Genomic DNA, 16,943 nt, shown 5'->3' with positions numbered 1-16,943 from the left:
CTGGGTTGCAGCCTGGACATCCGGAGTTTTAAAATCACCTTCTCTTCCTGGTGATTCTCACGTGAGCCAGGGTGAAGAACTTTTCTCTTAGAATAAACAATGGCAGAGCACCAAGGACACAAACCTAAGGTCGCTAGCCACAGGGTGTTCCAGACAGTCTCTATAAACAGCTCAACAGGAGACAGAGGGGGAAGAGCCAGAGTTTGACAGAAGCTGATGCACTGAAGGACTTCTCTCTGGAGGAGCTGCCTTCCAACAAGGCACCCCAGGCAGGAGAACCTGAAGCCTCAGGATCTCTGCTGGTTTTCTGCTCCATTCCTGAGACCCAGTGGACAATGTGAAGGTTTCCTCATACCGGAGGTAGATATCAGAGGCCAGGAGACTAGGAGGAACTGGAAAGATGGCTCCTGAGAATCGCCCTGTGACTAGATGGCAGAATGGACTTTCAGAAGTGTTGTGACTGTTATGAGGCCATTCATTGTGCAGTGCACAAATCAACCATATTCTGCAGTAGTCCATTTTTAGAGGAGCGACACGCAGAGTTGGATGCTCAAGGATCACAAGCCACAAGTGCAATGTGGGGAAAGGGAGGAAGTGAGAGGAAAGTTTGAGCCATTTATACTAAAGGTTGTGCTGCATTGTCTATTTGGGGGTTTTTGGCTTGGGGCCACACTTGGTGCTATTCAAGAGTCAGTCCTAGTGGTGCAAGGGGTTGTGATTGGACCTAGGACTCCCACATGCCAAGCACTTGCTGCAACTTGTGAGCCATCTGCTTCCTGATCTGTGACGTCATCTGAAGATGAGAGCAGTTCGTTGGCCTCGGAAGTGGCTGCGAACATGGTGAGAGGAATTTCAGTCCCGGGGTGGATGCAGACCAGCGGGCAGAAAAGACTAAAGTGGGGGCTTGTGGCGGTTGCAGTCTGCCCTTTTGTGAAGAGCCTGTACATCTCTAAGCAAGCAGAGAGCTCAGTGTTATCATTTGCTTGTGTCTTGAAAGGACCACATCTTGTGAGCGAACTGTGTAGTCAGTATGTCTGGCTGCTTAGTAGAGAAGCTCCTGTTTTGTGTAGGATTAAAAGCTATGTTAATCTCTTTGGATTCATGACATGAGTCTGGAAGAAGGGCTGATCAGACTGGAGCACAGGTCATATTTGTGAGTTTAGATCAGGGGTGGGGAACTTGTGACCTCTAACAGAAAGCCTAGAGTCCATGGTCTGGCTCTAGGACATGACAGGACAGACATGTGCTTCTGTGCGGCTGGCTGTGTCTTATCTGCCTGTATTGTATGGCTCATGAATGATGCTATACTATACTATACATAGCCAAATGGCCCTGAGCACAACAAAGGTTCCCTGCCCTGCTCTAGTATGTATAATTACTGAAGCTCCTTTGCAGTGATGGTGTGTGAGGAGGGCAGATTGAGTTGCCTGTGGAGTCTTACCATGTTTCAAGAATTAAATCTTAAATTTGAGCCTTTCAAGCTTTCTAACTAGTGTAAATGGAATACATTCTTGGAAAATGTTTAAAAAGCAGAGGGAGAGAGTCAGGAATCAAACCTTCTAGTTAAGAGGTTGTGGATGTAGCTCAGAGTAGATCATGTGACTTAAATGTGTGAGGTCCTGGGTTTCAACCTCAGGACTAGGGTGGATGGAAGGAGCAAAGACAGAAAGATCCGAGAGTTGAGAGTCCTGCATAGTGTGGAAATGTGGGTGAGGCAAGATTATGAACATTGACACTGATATATCAGAATATCCTGATTCATGCCCCTTTTTACTCGGGGGTGCCATACCTGTTAGTGCTCAGGGCTTGCTCTTGGCTCTGCACTCAGGCATCCCTTCTGGTAGTACTTGGGGAACCAGATGGGGTGTGAGGGATAGAACCCAAGTCAGATGTGCACAAGGTAAGTGCTTTAACCCCTGCTTGATCCCTGGTTCTTCCCTCTTCTTTCAGCCCTGCCTGCTGCATTCCTCCTCCATTTTCCACCATCCATCCACAGAGGCTTGGCCTCTGGAGCCAAGGGGTCACTGTGGTGGATAACAGAGAGTGTGATAAGAAGCAAGTATGAATGAGCTCAGAGTTTCAAAGCACTTCAGGGACGGGGGTGGGGGGGCACTCTAAGTCTGAGGTGAGGAGGACAGGCACAGAGCAGGCAGCACAGCCTGGTGGAGAACATGTGCGAAGGAACAGCCAGGATGTGTTTAGTAGAGTTTGCTTCTGGCAGAGAGAGCTGTAGTTGGTTAAGTCCTGAACTCCTCCCCAATTACCCAGTCAGTTTTCTGCCAATGCCAACACCTTGGTCTCAAGACCCTCTCCTGTGGCTGTGGGTAATCACTGTATAAGCCTGTCCCCTAGTGGCAACTAATCTGATTGGCAGGACTTTAACAGATGGTTCAGTGAATGGGCAAGCCATGCAGTGCTGCCTGGACTGCCTGGTGCTGGTCTGTTTTCTCCTTAGGAGATAGGCAAGGGTATCCTTGTGCCCTGGAAAGGAAGGCAGGTTAGGTTTGTACAGTGGATGTAAGTTCAGATGTCAGCCACAGTCTGCTTTTCCCCTATGAGAAGTTGCCTAGGACTAGGCTCTCTCTCAGGCTCAGCACACACAGAGACCCACCAGGGAGGAAATACCTTTTTCACTGGGCCTTCATACCTGGCCCAGCTGCGGGCAACTCCTGCCCAGGTAGGGGTGGTGGTGGCGCTGGACATGGTGCTGCCAGACCAGCCTGTCAGGTGGGTTGACACCTGCTCGTAAATTAGGGAAATAATTCTGGAAGTTCTCTGCAAAAGGAAGAAGTGGTTGATACATCTGTTCTTATTCTCTGGGGTTCCTGTGGGGGCTCCTCATCTTCCAGTTTCCATATGTTGTTGACTTTGCTTTTCCAAAAGCTGGTTTCACCTGACCCATTCTCCCCTTCCATTTCTCCCCAGCCTGCCCTTGGAACAGACCCTTCCACACCAGGACCCCAGCCAGTCCCTGTCATTCCCTGGAAACTACCAGACTCTCCCCAGAAGCACACGGCACCCCTCCGGCAGCTCATCGCCTCCTCCCCGCAACCTGCCAAGTGACTATAAGTATGCGCAGGACCGCGCTAGCCACCTGAGGATGTCAAGTGAGGAGCGCCGGGCACATCGGGATGGCACCGTATGGCAGCTGTACGAGTGGCAGCAGCGCCAGCAGTTCAGGCACGGCAGCCCCACAGCGCCCATTGGCACCGGCTCTCCGGAGTTCACCGACCAAGGCCGGAGCAGGAGCATGCTGGAGGTGCCCCGCTCCATCTCGGTGCCACCATCTCCCTCTGACATCCCACCCCCAGGACCGCCTCGTGTCCTCCCATCTCGTCGGCCACATACACCTGCAGACAGGGTTACTGTGAAGCCACTGGAACAGAGGAGAAGTGTGGACAGCTCTCTGGGGGATTCTCCCAAGAAGGTCCGGGGTCATGCCACTAAGGTAAGGCTCTGGGTGTCCTGCCAGGCTGTGAGATCAAGGGTCCACCACCAAGGTGGGGGCAGGAGCCTACAATACCTATATGGTTTGAGCTCTATGTGAGTCATTTGGTTTGTTTGGTTTTGTGTTTTGGCAACATCTAGCGATGTTCAGGGGCCACTCTGGCTCTGCACTCAGGACTCACTCCTGGCTGACTTAGGGGACCATATGGGATGGGATTGAACCAGGGTCAGTTGTGTGCAAAGCAAGCACCTTACCCAATATATTTATCACTCTGTCCCCAGATGTGAGCCATTTGGGATACTGATGGTAGCTGATTCTTCTGCAGTTCTGTTGCAGGCCAGATACAGGGTGAAAAGCTTCATTCTTTGTGTTACCCTGTGAGAGAGGTACTTAGGGCACACCTTGGCCATTAAGAGACCACAAGTGTCCAAGGAGAGAGTTCAGTCCTGAGTTTGGGCCCCAAGGGGCAACTTCCTCCAAGCACTATTGGGTATAGCCCCAAAAATAAAACATAAAAGAGATTAAGTCCCGAAAGCAGAGTCACACAATTTGGAGTTTGCTTCTTTGCAGCCGAGACCACAGGCCAAGTTGTCTGCTCAGTTCCATTTAGTTCTTTCTAATGGATCCAGAACTAGTTTTCACTCTCCAAGAGACTGACTTCCACCATTTATTGTTGTTCTGGCCTAGTGAGGACATTGTATGTCCCCATTTGAAAGCCTATCTGAGGCTTGGAGAGATGGTGTTACTTGGAGGGGGGGCATACCACAGAGCAGGGTGGTACTGACCCATTCACTTGTCTGGTCCTCACAATGACTCCTGTTCCTCCTCCCTCACAGAACTCACACGTGGACCGCCGCTCCATACCTTCCATGGGGTACATGACCCACACCGTCAGTGCCCCCAGTTTACACGGCAAGTCGGTAAGCAATGCCCCATCCCACTCCAGGCTTCCACCCCCACCCCTACCCCCAGCCAATCCTATGCAGCCCACAGGGCAGCCTCATCCTCCTTTTGGAAATGGAGAAAAATGGAGGCTCAGAAGTGGAGCGATATGGCAGTCCCCCTCTCCCACTCCAGATCAGTCATCAGGAGAAGAGCTTGGAGACCTGGGGGCAGGGGGGGGGTGGTCAGTCCCTCCTCTCTCCACCCTACTCCTCTCCTTTCCTCCCTGGTTTCTGTTTTCCCAACTCAACTCTGCATCTTCAAGGCCCAGGACAGATAAGGCCGCATTGGTTGCAACTGTTGGTTGCTATTTCCTGAGAAAACCAACCACTTTCTGCAGTCTCTTCTCTGCTGGTACTGTTAAATGCTTTAATGGCAGAACTCATGCAAGAACTCATGCAGAGTCACATGGGTGCTGTCCCAGCCCGGGGTGTTTAGTCGTGATAACACCACGCTCCTGCGATGCCTAATTCCCTTCTGATGTGTCTACACACCCGCAGCTGGAGGAGCTCTCGCTGCTTCTCAGCCGGTTACGGCGGCACCAGGCCAAGCTGGCCAGCGTGCGAAATTTCGCCGTGGGTCAGTTACTGCAGCACGAGCTGATCTTTCCCACCTGCCAGGTCAGCGTTGTGGGCTTGCTCAGGGCCAGGGAATGACCTGCAGCCGTGTTCTCCCTGCCCGTGCCCGCTCTGTGCTCTCAGTCTGGCCTGCTCCTCCCTCTCTCTCTGCCTGCTTGCTTCTGGATGCTTCTGCCAGACTCCGCAGACGGGATGGGGACTGGGTTGCATGTGGGCTGGTGGCTGCCTCTGATGTGAGCAGTGACTACAGGCTGTTATATGGTCATGACCCTCAGGGAGTGCTGGCTGTCATCCTTGTTGCAACCTTGGGTATTGCCGAGGATGCTGAAATGTGGTTGTCATTCTGGTTGTGGTTGTCATCTGGACAACAATGCCACCTCCTCCTTTTCTCCTACTTACTCTCCCAGTGATCTGGGAGAGGATGTGAGTTCCTCCCTGGAGGGGTGGGTGCAGAGAGCCGGGGTCCTTTCAGCCAGGCGAGTCTGCTGGGCATCTTGCATCTTCACTGTTGTCTTCATATGACCAATTGCTCCAGGAAGCAGGAAGTAGGTGTCAAACCCGCTTCTCCTTGGAGGAAGGGGGTGAAATGGCCTTTTTCTAGCCTGTCTTGTATTATTAGTAGGGCCTCCAGAAGTTTACTGAAAAATGAGAAGGTCAGGCAGCATGCAAACCCCTAATTGTAAATTGGCGTTTATTTGAAATAGCATTCCTCTGACCTGCCCTTTCTGCCAGGGAAATATCTAGAGTCAGGCTGCTTGGAAAAGGAAATAGAGAAGGGAAGGGGACAGCATAGGGACAGAAATAAGACCTTGCCAGTCACAGTGGTCCCCAGCATTTTGGACCCCTTCAGGCTTTCTTGTGTGGAAAAAGCACTTGCTTCAGGCTTCACACTGTCACCATGCATGTGCTCTACATCAGCATGGTACGCAGGGTGATTCTTCAGCCCTGACTGCCAGGAGGCCCCAAAGTCTTCTGGGCAAGTTGAATCTGTGTGGTTTAATTCTGTTACCACACCCCATTGACCCCAATTTCCTCTGTATTTTGTCCCATGGGAAATGCAGGCTCCAAGACTGAGAAGGTGAATACCTTTCTTCTTCTGTTAGAGATAACACACAGGGATGGCTGACCCACTCTCTGCCTGTTTCCCAGAATGGCCACATTGGCATTCCATAGGGAGGAGAAGGGATGCATACTTCCAGAAGTTTCCAGACAACTTCTGAGCAGTTGCATGGGCTTCTTGCTCTGCATTTTCAGGACCTGTGGGAACCTCCTTGGATCACCTTGGTCAGCATTTGTCAAACATTTTTCTAACCTCACCTACCTTCCAACCTGGTTTTCTTCCTGTGGTGCCCCCTATCCTACCACAGCTCCCTCCCATGCATTCAATTTTTACCTTGGGATATCCTGGGGGCTCACAGGTGAGCAAACACTGTCCAGGTCATCCCCTGCCTGTCTAAGGTGTCCATCCACAATCAGGGTGTCCTATGCTTCTTGCATGTGAAGCAACCCAGTATGGCCATTTGGGGACAGGAACTGGAGCACTGATGATTAGTGGCATCTAAGGGTACTGTGACCTCGTCTGGCTTTGGCTTGGAATTCACTATTGGTCCTGGTTCTGGTGGCCTGTGTGCTATGTCTCTTCTTCCTATCAGATGTCCTCCTGCCCCCAACCCACTGTAGATTCGCTCTGCAGACCCAGGACACTGAACTGCCCTGCACCTTTGCGCTATCTCTGTGGCCCTGGATGTGCCAGCCTGCTGTGGTCCTTTGTTCCCAGAGCTATGACACATATGTCAGTGATTCACATGTGAAGCTGCCCCAATATTCGGGTCTGACTTTGTGTCTCTGCTTCATTTGAAGGCTGATGATACCTACCTCCAGCTGAAGAAAGACCTGGAGTACCTGGACCTCAAGGTGAGTACTGGCAGAAGTATTGCCTCCGTGACAGTTGCATCTCGGTGTACCACCCAGTGCCAGCGTGCACCCAGGTCTTACCCAGCCTGGCTCCCCAAAGAAGGTTCTCCTGTGTGAACCAGAGTTTTATTTCTTGCATCCTACAACATTGGGCTCTCCTCTGCTTCCCATGAATTCTGCTGCCCAGGTACAAACTCTCTGTTTGGCCAAAGCCAAAGGTTCCTCCAGATAATAACTATTGCTTCTTCAGAGTCATTGATGTGGGAGGGGAGTTAGGACTTTGGTTTACTGGCAACCTCTAGTGGGTTTGTTTTCAGCCACATTCAATTTGGTGGATTGCTTGCTTTTGTTTCTGGGGAAGCAAGTTCCATGTGGAATGATAGGGTGCTAGGACTCCTGATGGCCTCCCATCCATTTCACTTAGAGGATGAACACCAAGCTCCATGGTGGATAAGTGACTGATAAGGCTTCAGGCAGTCTGTGGAGAGAGGATAATGGGAAAGCTGAGGAGTGAGAGACCCTATTGTTGCTTCCAAAGGCTCACTGCAAGCTGCACTTTGAAAAGCATTTCTTATGCCTGAGCCAGGAGACTGGGGAGGAATGTGGAGTAAGAGCATGGGGAGGGACCCATGGAGGGCAGGCCACTTCCACACCTTCTACCTGACTGGAAAGATCTTTGGCTAGGGAGGCAGATGAAATACATGAGGACCCAAGGCTGCAATTGGACTTTCCTCTGGCTCAGGCAAGTCTGAGTCTTTCGTTTGGAATCTGCTAGTTAAACTTAGGTGTCTGACAAGCACCTGCTGTGTACTTAGCTCCTGAGAAGCTCAGCAGAGATGAAAGAAAACAACTGGATTTTTCTCTGACTTTGACAAACTTCCAGTCTGGTTAGAGAAAGAAATGTCCCTACATGACACAAATTTGTTGGGGCTGGAGATAGAGTGATGCTTGCCTCACAACAGGTATCCAACACTGATTTAATTCCCGGCACTCCACAAGGTCCCCAAGCACCACCTGAAGTGATCTCCGAGTATAGAGCCTGAGCTTGGTTTGGTGTGACAGGTGTGGAGTCTTGGGGAACAGCAGGGTGCAGATAGTCTGCAGTTAATGGAAAGGGGAGTGAGGAAACCCAGGAGAGCCAGGGTATGGGAGTGATACCAAGGCAGGTAGATGGGGGTAGCTGGACATGGTCCAGATTCCTGACTCTATCTCAGATCTCAGGAAGGAAGATATGATGACTGGTTTTCAGATGGAGGTGGCTCTAGAAAGCAGGATACATCCACCTTCTGTGATGTAAGCACATGTGATCCAGACATACATGTAAGCAGCAGGCACACAGAAGTCTTATCTCAAGTTGTATACTGCTTCTGAGTGGCTGTGTGTGCCCAGTGGGCAGGCCTGATGTCACAGCGGAAAGTTCATCCATATTCCTTACTGCCCTGCAGATGCCCATATGCTTCATGTTCCCCCACAGCTTGGACCTCTGGCCTCAATGCACAGCAGTCCCCGTGCCACCCACTTGGTCTCCCCCGCCCTCCCCCCCAGGAAGTGGTGTAGCTTACCAAACCTCTAAAGTGCTCTGAAGTCTCTTGAGTCAGGGAGATGGGAACTGTTGGCCTGCACATTCCTGGGACTTGGGGTGCCAGATGAAGGTTGACCCAAGAGCCCAGTCAGCTCAGATGCTGGTTTGTAAAATTAGAGCTAAAAAAATTGGAGAGAGAGGGAAACTGAGGCACAGGCTAGCAGAGTAGCCTTAACACTCAACAGAAAGAAGCTTTATGGCAGAGAGCATGGAATGTGTCATCTTCTGGGGTCCTTTGATTACACTGGGCACCCCTCCCCCAAGGTATACTGTAGGGACTAGGAGCAGGAGGGCAGGCAGGGATGGATCTTTCACTGACAGGCTGTGACAGAGGCTCTTCCCCTGGCCCAGAGAGTAGCTAACAGCTATGACTTTGTCTCCTGGTGCTCTTAATCCCTTTCCCTCTTTACTCCCAACAAGCTGCTTCAGTTTTGGTGTTTTTTTTTTTTTTTTAAAGGAATCAAGCTGGAATCATTAGGCTCAAAGTGTGTGGGAGATGCAGATAGAGGCAGCGAGCAACCTGTGGATGAGGACATCTCCTTATCTAGCTGGGAGCTGTCTATGTCCAGTTTGGCCAGCAGGGTTGGAGTCTGTGGCAGTTGTCAGCTGTTTTGATATCATTGTCCCTGTTCTGAAGCTGCTATTTACAGGCCCAAATTCCTCTAGGGAACTTGTGCCCCGGATGAACCTCTATGAGTCACAGACACTCGACTCCTTAAGCAGCATATGGAGAGGATTCTGGCTTTAGTCAGTTTGGTATGCCTACCTCTGCCTCCTTTCCAGATGTGGGGTGTCTGATCAGAGTGAGGAGACAATGGGCTTGCACTCCTCTGCTCAGATCTAATTGGGATGTCTGCTTCTCTGGCAGGTCTCACAACAGGCTTTCCCATCCAGTTTCTTTCCAAAGTCAGTTCTTGAGCAGTTTTTTTGTTTTTTATTCATTTTGTTTGCTTATTTGTTTTTGGTCATACCCAATAATGCTCAGGGCTTACTCCTGGCTGTGCCCTCAGGAATCACTCCTGGTGGTGCTCAGAAATTTCAGATATTGAACCTGGATCAGCTGTGAGCAAGGCAAAATGCCCTACTTTATGTCCTATCTCTCCAGACCTCTTTTTGTTTAAATTATTTTTCAATTATTATTTAGGGGGCCAGATGTGTCCCAGAACAACAACAAAAAATTATATAAGTAAAAATGGTTCCAGTGGTTGACCTACAAGGTTTCAATGCAGCTTCACCACCACCCAAATGCCCAAGCTCACACATGCACACAAACACACATACATGTGTCATTCCTATCTATCTCCTCCTTCTACTGGCTGAATCAATTTCTTAAGTTGTGCTCTCAGATACAATCTTCTTTAGGATCACCTCAGGTTGATTAAAAATGATGACTTCTGGGAATCTGTTAAATTAGGAGAGGAAGTGATCTGCATGTCTACAAATGCCGGATGTGTAGAAAGGATGCTAGCTGGTTTGTCTTTCCTGCTCACAGAACTGGATAAAGAGATAAAAAAAAATGGTGACTTCTATTATAGTCACAGTATTCAGGTAGTATTCAGTATTCTGCCTTTTATTTTCTTATGCATATTTGGAAGGTGGTGGTAGGTGATCTATATTCTATGGTGCTCAGGATCAAACTGGAATCAGCTGTGTACAAAGCAAGCAAGGGCCTGAGTGCCTATATTATCTCTCTGGCCAGCTGCAATTTTTGAAAATTAAGCTTTGGAATTGGTTCTTGTGCACACAGAAAAGTTGCAGATCTATTACCCTGCAGCAGGAATTATAAAACTATCAACCAGGGAAAACTTTTAAAAGGAATTAGAGACTCTCTCTTAATGGATAACACTTAACTATGATTCTTTAAGGAACACTCTATAGGATTCCTGGGTAGAGAAACAGTTTCCCAGCAGCAGTTCTCAAAATGGTTCCATCACAGTGGTCAGAAATACCTGGGAATTGTCAGACTTGCAGAATCCAGGCTTCCATGTCAAGGCTGCTCATGGTGGGGACTTTGGGGTGATTTCTTGGATTATGGGGTCCCTCAGATGATGTGATGGGTGCTCCTGCTAGACACGTGCTTCCTAGACCTGCCTGCAGATACATTCACCTCACCTTGCAGGGGCTTCAGAGGCCTGATGCCCAGGTTCCAACCCAGCAGTCTCAACTGTGTCTCCTGTAGTGGGACTCAGGCACCAAGCTTTTCTTCTTTGTTTTTGTAGCTTTGCTTTTCTGCCTCTTCATGCTTATTGCCAGCTCAGTATTATTTTAAAGCCCGGTGATTCCAGTGTTCAAGCAAGGGTTGAAATCCACTGCCTTTGTTGTATGGGAGATTGTGTCCTCTAAAGGAACATTGAGCATATCGTGGATTGGACACAATTACTAAACTGCAGTAATCCTGCGGGTGTGAGGTGAGGTCCTTCAGGTTGCTGTATGGCCTACTCATGGTAGGTGAGGAGAGAGGAGCAAGAAGGAAACAAGTTCTGTGATACTCCCTCTTGCCTTCTATGGCAGGGCCAGGAGGGCAGCAGGCACTGAGTCGGCATCATCTCCTCAGCTAGCCTGCACCCTGATCCCTCAGGTTGAGTTTATTCTCTCCCCTTCCATAGGCAAAGGGACCAGCATCTGCACAACATCAGAGCAGAAGGGGCTCCAGAGGCGTGCCACTGCAGCTGCCTTCCGAGTTTCCCTCTGCCCACTCCCCAAATTCTGACTCATGCCCGTGTCCTGTGATGTCTCACCTGTTACGTTCTGTTGTTATCTGCCTTTTTGTTCAAAACAGATAAAAAATAATGAACCTTTGATCAACGTGCTTTACAAAGTGCTGAAGAAGTCAGCACGGGGCTGTCGGCCCAGGAGAAGCGTAAGATGATCGGATCTATGTCTCCCGGCCGGGCCATTCCATTGCTTCTGACTCAGGGCGGCTCCATCACTTGCTCACCCAGGGGCTCTCCTGCCCACCCCGGCTTCCTGCAAGTCATTGCGGTTTCTTTCCTTCCTGTGATGCTCCTGTCAGCTTTGTTGCCTTCCATCTGTGATGTTCTGTGATTTCCATCTTTTGTGCTAGAGGGGAGGAGTGGGCTCAGGAGGAAGGGGGCCTGCTTAGCCTGCTATCAGCTTGTGTCGCATTGCCATTCTTGCTGCCAGCCTCCATGGCAAGGACCTCACCCAGACCAGCACAGTCTGTGAAATCAAGCATGACTTTCTGGGGAGGGAACAGGAACTCCAAGAAATCATGGAGGTGGAGCATGGGGTGACCTCGATTTCACCATGGCCCACCCTGTCTCCTGGGCAGGGTGTTGATGTTTGGGATCAGTTTGGGTAGGGAGTAGAATAGAATAGTCTCATTCCTGCCACCATCGCCCCTTTGATTTATGCATCAACAGTCTGCCAAAAGGGCTATATTTGGGGCCTTTTCAGGGGGTTGCAGGTGTTGGCGGTGCTGTCCGGTCCTCCCCAGCTCAGGAAAGGTGTGCTGAGATGGGGTGACCTGCAGCTTCTTCTGATGCAGGCTCTTTCCAATGGATGGGGGACCCTGGCTTCCTCTTTTTTTCTGATGACAGATGCTGAGGAGCCATAGTGTATGTTTTGAGTGGCTTTATACAGCACTATCACAAATGTAATATTTTAAAGGGTAAATCAGGAACTATTTTAGAGTTGACTCTGCTCCCCCCAAAATGGCCGAGTTCAGAAGCCTAAACTTGTAAACATGGTCAGTCACAAGCTCATGTTCCAAGGCTGGGGACAGAACTTCTGAGAGGAGATCTTGGGCCCTGAGCACAGCTAGCACACCTTGTTTTGTTTCCTTCACAGACTGATAAAGCAAATATCTCTCCAGTGTTCTCAACTGGCTGGGCCCTGGCTGCACCTTGAAGATTCAGAGAAAATAAATAAGTCCCCCATTAGTCCCCCAATGGCTGTCTAGTGATGAGGGACCTGGACACCATCCTTTGATGTACTAAGGCCCAAAGTCATGGAGTTGTAACATGAAAGAGATACACAGCCCTGGAAGGAGGGGGCTGGGAGAGGCACTGTGTATGCGCCCCTTGGGGAGCCCCATCTCTCCCATCCTCACACTCAGACATTTGAATTTCTGCCTCAGGGTTCCTTAAAAGCAATGCATTCAAAGGGCACAAGTTATTTCTCAATACAGTGTTAATATCTTGGAAGATGAAAAGAAACGTCAATCCCAACTGCAAAGGAAAAAGCCAGAGATTTGGGAAACCTTTTATCTAGGGGCCAAAAGTCCCAAACACTAGCTTCTAAAAATTCTATATTTCTGACCAACTACACTACCCCCTTTCAATAAAAAGGAAAGAAAAACTATTGAATTCATATTCGGGATTTTATAATGGCCACTAAGGACATACTTTCAGAAAGCTTCCCATCAGCAAGCATAAACTATTCCACCTCCGCAAAAGACCCTTTCTGTGTCTGCTTCTTTCCTGTTGGTGCTGGACAAATGAGGTGTTGCTCAATTCGATTTTCTGCCTTGCTACTTAAGTATCAAAAATATTGTGTCTAAAGCATCCATGAGATAAGGGGGAAATTTTGCTGGGAGGAAATAATCCCAAAAGCAAGTCTTAATTTAAAAATGATTTGTACCTGGGAAACGGGTCTAAGATCAGGACTTTGATGAGCAGACACTGACCTTCCTGGGCTGAAGATTAAGACCTCACACCCTTTACCAGCTCCTCACACCCTGCAGGAAAGTTAAGCAATTTGTTCTGCAGCATCAGTTCCACCCCATCCTTCCTCTCCTGCCCTTGCAAGAGCCAGTGCAGCCTGCTTATGTGTGACATGTAGCTGGGGTCTGTGTTTGTGACTGTGTCTATGTGTGCGTGCACAAGACCTGCCAATTACAAAGGCAGAATTTGGCTGGAGTTCTCTGTTCTCTGGAACACAACTGCAGTGACCTACTTGGGCTTCCCTTGACCTGCCTGCAGTGTTATAAACTTTTGCAGTATGCCTTCCAGGGTAGGGCTGTCCACAACATGCTCGGGACTAATGGGGGATAAGAACAGGTCCCTCTGCCTTCACCAGGGGGACCCAAGGGAGATGGGCCTCACCCAGTCTGCAGCCCAAGCTCAGTCCTCAGTTTAAGGCATGTATGATCCTTCTTCCTCCCTGTTTGCCTTTGGATTTGTGATTGAGGACTATCAGGCAGAGGGTATGTTGGACAGTTGGGCCACTGGGTAGCTTGAGGTCAGAGGGGAATTTTGACCAATGCCAATCTTCCTTAGATTCATAGTGGGATTATTTTTCCACACCCAATATATGTTTAAAATATCATAAGTCAAAAGTGTGTTCAATATACCTAATCCAACTCTCAGAATTCAACTTTACTTACTTTAAATATGCCCAGAACATGTACTACTCTACAGTTGGGTTAAATCTTTAACCAAAGCCTAATTTACTTGAAAGGAGTGACAACCCGGACAAATGTGATGGATGATGAAAACCCCAAATGTATTTAAAATCACAGACCACACAATACACCCTAGAGTGTTGTCTGCCCATCTGAAAGGCCACTAGGCCACACAATTGAGTAGGTTTTGACCTTTCTTCAATGAACAAAGTAATTTAGATATAAACAACCTCACCTTCAATACTCAATAATCAATTAGATATCCCTACCAGGAATTACCCAAGTTCTTCCTTTGGCCTGATGTGCTACCCACATAGGGTGAGGCAAATTGCTTAAACTAAGCCTTGGAGATAATCCAGGAATTGACTCATTCTTCCTGGTTCTTCCCACCACACTGCCCTAGATGTAGGCTCATGGACTTCTGTCACGTGTGCTTGCCATGTTCAGTAGCAAAACTTTTGTCAGTGGCAAATATCCTAAGAATCATACCAAACTCAGACTCAGCCCTATGCATCACCAGTTTGAATGTCTGCATTTTCTTAATCAGAGAAATTTAAGAGGGTTTTAGGACCTCAGAGGCATTTGGTTTTGCCTCCATACCCTACTCCTCCAATGAACTGAGTGTTAAAAAAAAATCAGGTAATACCATGTTTCTGTCCCTTCTCTGCAGAGGCCCTTCCTGCAATTGAGGATGGAAGGGCCCATTCTATGCCCCTTCATGCCCTCATTTAGCTCTGTAAATCTGAAGTTAGATCTTTAAATTGTCCCTCTCTCTCCCAGATGACAGGCCGGGACCTTCTTAAGGATCGAAGCCTGAGGCCCATAAAAATTGCCGAGAGCGACATTGATGTGAGTGAGTGGGGCATGCAAGCTGCCCCTCAGCATGGGGAGGGCCCAGTTCCATGGGGCAGAGGGGCTGATTGCTTGGGATTCATATGGTTCTGGAGCCAAAGGCACAGTGACCTCACCCCAAGGACAAATCCCAGGCATGTCATATGGGCCCATCCCATCCTGTTCTTGCTCGAAGGTCAAACTCAGTATCTTCTGTGAACAAGACCGAATTCTCCAGGACTTGGAAGACAAGATCCGAGCTCTCAAGGAGAACAAAGTACGTGTCTGTTTGGCAGATTCTTGGGATGGTTGGAGGAGGAGGTTTTCAACTGGACTTTCTGTGCACATAGGCTGGGCTCTGGCATTAGTATCACACGGTAGGTGTGAGTTTATCCAGCATGATTTACTGGGTTTACCGGGAGGTTTGGAATTTTGTTTTTGATGGTGGGTGGGTCCTACCTGAACCTGGTGGAAACACTCCAGAGACCTCAGTTTGCTTCCTTCAACTTCTGCTTCCTGCCCACTCTCTACCCCTTCAGATTTGACCCATTTTTCCTTGGAGGCACTGGAAGGTGAAAGGGAAAGGAGAGCTCCTCAGATTTGTCTGGAATACCCTACACTGCTGGAGCCCAGGAAAGGGGCTACCTTAAAGAAAGTGGCTACAGCCCTAATAAGGTGGAGCCTTTGAGTTATAAAAAATAACTTTTATTCCTGGGACCTGAGCTCCAAACTCATCAAGTTGAAGGGCAGATGTTGCCTAGTTGGGTCTGTTAGGACCTGTTTTTACATTTTAATAAATCATCATTGCGGTGGGGTCAGAGAAATAGTAGAGTGGATAAGGTGCTTGCCTTCCATGTGGCCAACCCCAACTTGATCCTGAGTCCTATCTGGGATGATCCTTGAACAAACTGAGTGTGATCCCAAAACGAAAACCAACCAACAAGCATCACACCTGTAATACCGAAGGGTCATCAAAAGTCTGCTTTTCCAAGAGGTTACAGTTTTCTTTTCTTTTCTTTTTTTTTTTCTTTTGGTTTTTGGGTCATACTCAGCGGTGCTCAGGGGTTACTTCTGGCACTATGCTCAGAAATTTCTCCTGGCAGGCTCAGGGGACCATATGGGATGCCAGGATTCGAACCACTGACCTTCTGTATACAAGGCAAACACCTTTTCTCCATGCTATCTCTCCGGCCCCAAGCTTAGAGTTTTCTGTGGCCTCTATCTATCCCTATGACTGGCCCTCTAGGAGAAGAAGGCCCTATGCCTACTTTCTATATGAGGAAACTAAGGTAAAGTGATAGAGGTGATTTGCATCAGGCCTAAAGCAGAGTCAGAGCCAAGCAGAGGCCTTAGCCCTTGGGTAGGTCCAGCTATTCCCTTTAGGTTCCCAGCCTGATATCCAGAGACATCCAGGCTGCCCTGTTAACATCTGCCTCTCTGCTCTGCCTGGCCCAGGATCAGCTGGAGTCGGTGCTGGAAGTGTTGCACCGGCAGATGCAGCAGTACCGGGACCAGCCAAAGCACCTGGAGAAGATCACCTACGAACAAAGGCTGCTGCAGGAGGACCTGGTCCACACCCGGGCCGAGCTCTCCAGGGAGTCCACTGTGCGTTGGGGCCTGGGATGGCATGCACTCTCCCACTTACCCTACCCAGCATGGGTTAGGCAAGGGTGGCATTGTCTAATCTCTCCTGCAGCTGTTGAGTTGGTGGTTGGGGTCAGCAAGGAGAGTCATTTAGCTGCAGAACATTTCCCGGCCAACTCCTGACACAGCCTGCTTATTCAGATTGCTGCATGTGTCCCCCTATGGGTCAGGGATCTTTCCATCAGCAGTTCATGACAGCTGTAGTGACCCAGCGCTGTTCCACTGATCTCTGTGCAGTTCATTGTTAGGCGTTGGAACTGCTATTTCATCCTTTGTGCATTTGATTTTGTTTGGGCCTTTCTGTCAGGGCTGGGAGGTCGAATGTCCTCAAGGTGAAGAAAGGTCAGAGCACAAATGAGAAGAGCCCCTGGTTTCTTTTCAGTGTGTCCAGAATCTTGTGGGCTCTCCTCCCTGTTCTTTCTGACTTGGTCAGGGGCTGTGGTCAGACATGTGGGTACGTTGGAGGTTTTTAAGGGGGCACTCATAATGCCTTCTGGCCTGCAGGAGATGGAGAATGCCTGGAATGAGTATCTGAAGCTGGAGGGCGACGTGGAGCAGCTGAAGCAGGCCCTGCAGGAGCAGCACAGACGAGCCTTTTTCTTCCAGGTGACTTGGGTCTTCATGCCTTCCCTGGAAGCC

General features: G+C 49.2%; 1 protein-coding gene across 1 annotated transcript in view; it reads left to right on the top strand.

The window, feature by feature from the left end:
* PLEKHA7 (pleckstrin homology domain containing A7) overlaps positions 1 to 16,943 on the top strand; it is a 245,111-nt gene that overhangs the window by 203,944 nt on the left and 24,224 nt on the right. The window contains exons 11-18 of the mRNA XM_049780986.1: positions 2,926 to 3,448; positions 4,285 to 4,368; positions 6,829 to 6,882; positions 11,244 to 11,324; positions 14,610 to 14,678; positions 14,857 to 14,937; positions 16,116 to 16,265; positions 16,809 to 16,910. Coding sequence (XP_049636943.1) covers positions 2,926 to 3,448; positions 4,285 to 4,368; positions 6,829 to 6,882; positions 11,244 to 11,324; positions 14,610 to 14,678; positions 14,857 to 14,937; positions 16,116 to 16,265; positions 16,809 to 16,910 — 1,144 coding nt within the window. The remainder of the gene's footprint in view (positions 1 to 2,925; positions 3,449 to 4,284; positions 4,369 to 6,828; positions 6,883 to 11,243; positions 11,325 to 14,609; positions 14,679 to 14,856; positions 14,938 to 16,115; positions 16,266 to 16,808; positions 16,911 to 16,943) is intronic.

This window comes from Suncus etruscus, chromosome 9 (genome assembly GCF_024139225.1).
Source record: "Suncus etruscus isolate mSunEtr1 chromosome 9, mSunEtr1.pri.cur, whole genome shotgun sequence".
NCBI lineage: Eukaryota > Metazoa > Chordata > Mammalia > Eulipotyphla > Soricidae > Suncus > Suncus etruscus.
This window is presented reverse-complemented; position numbering and strand designations above follow the sequence as displayed.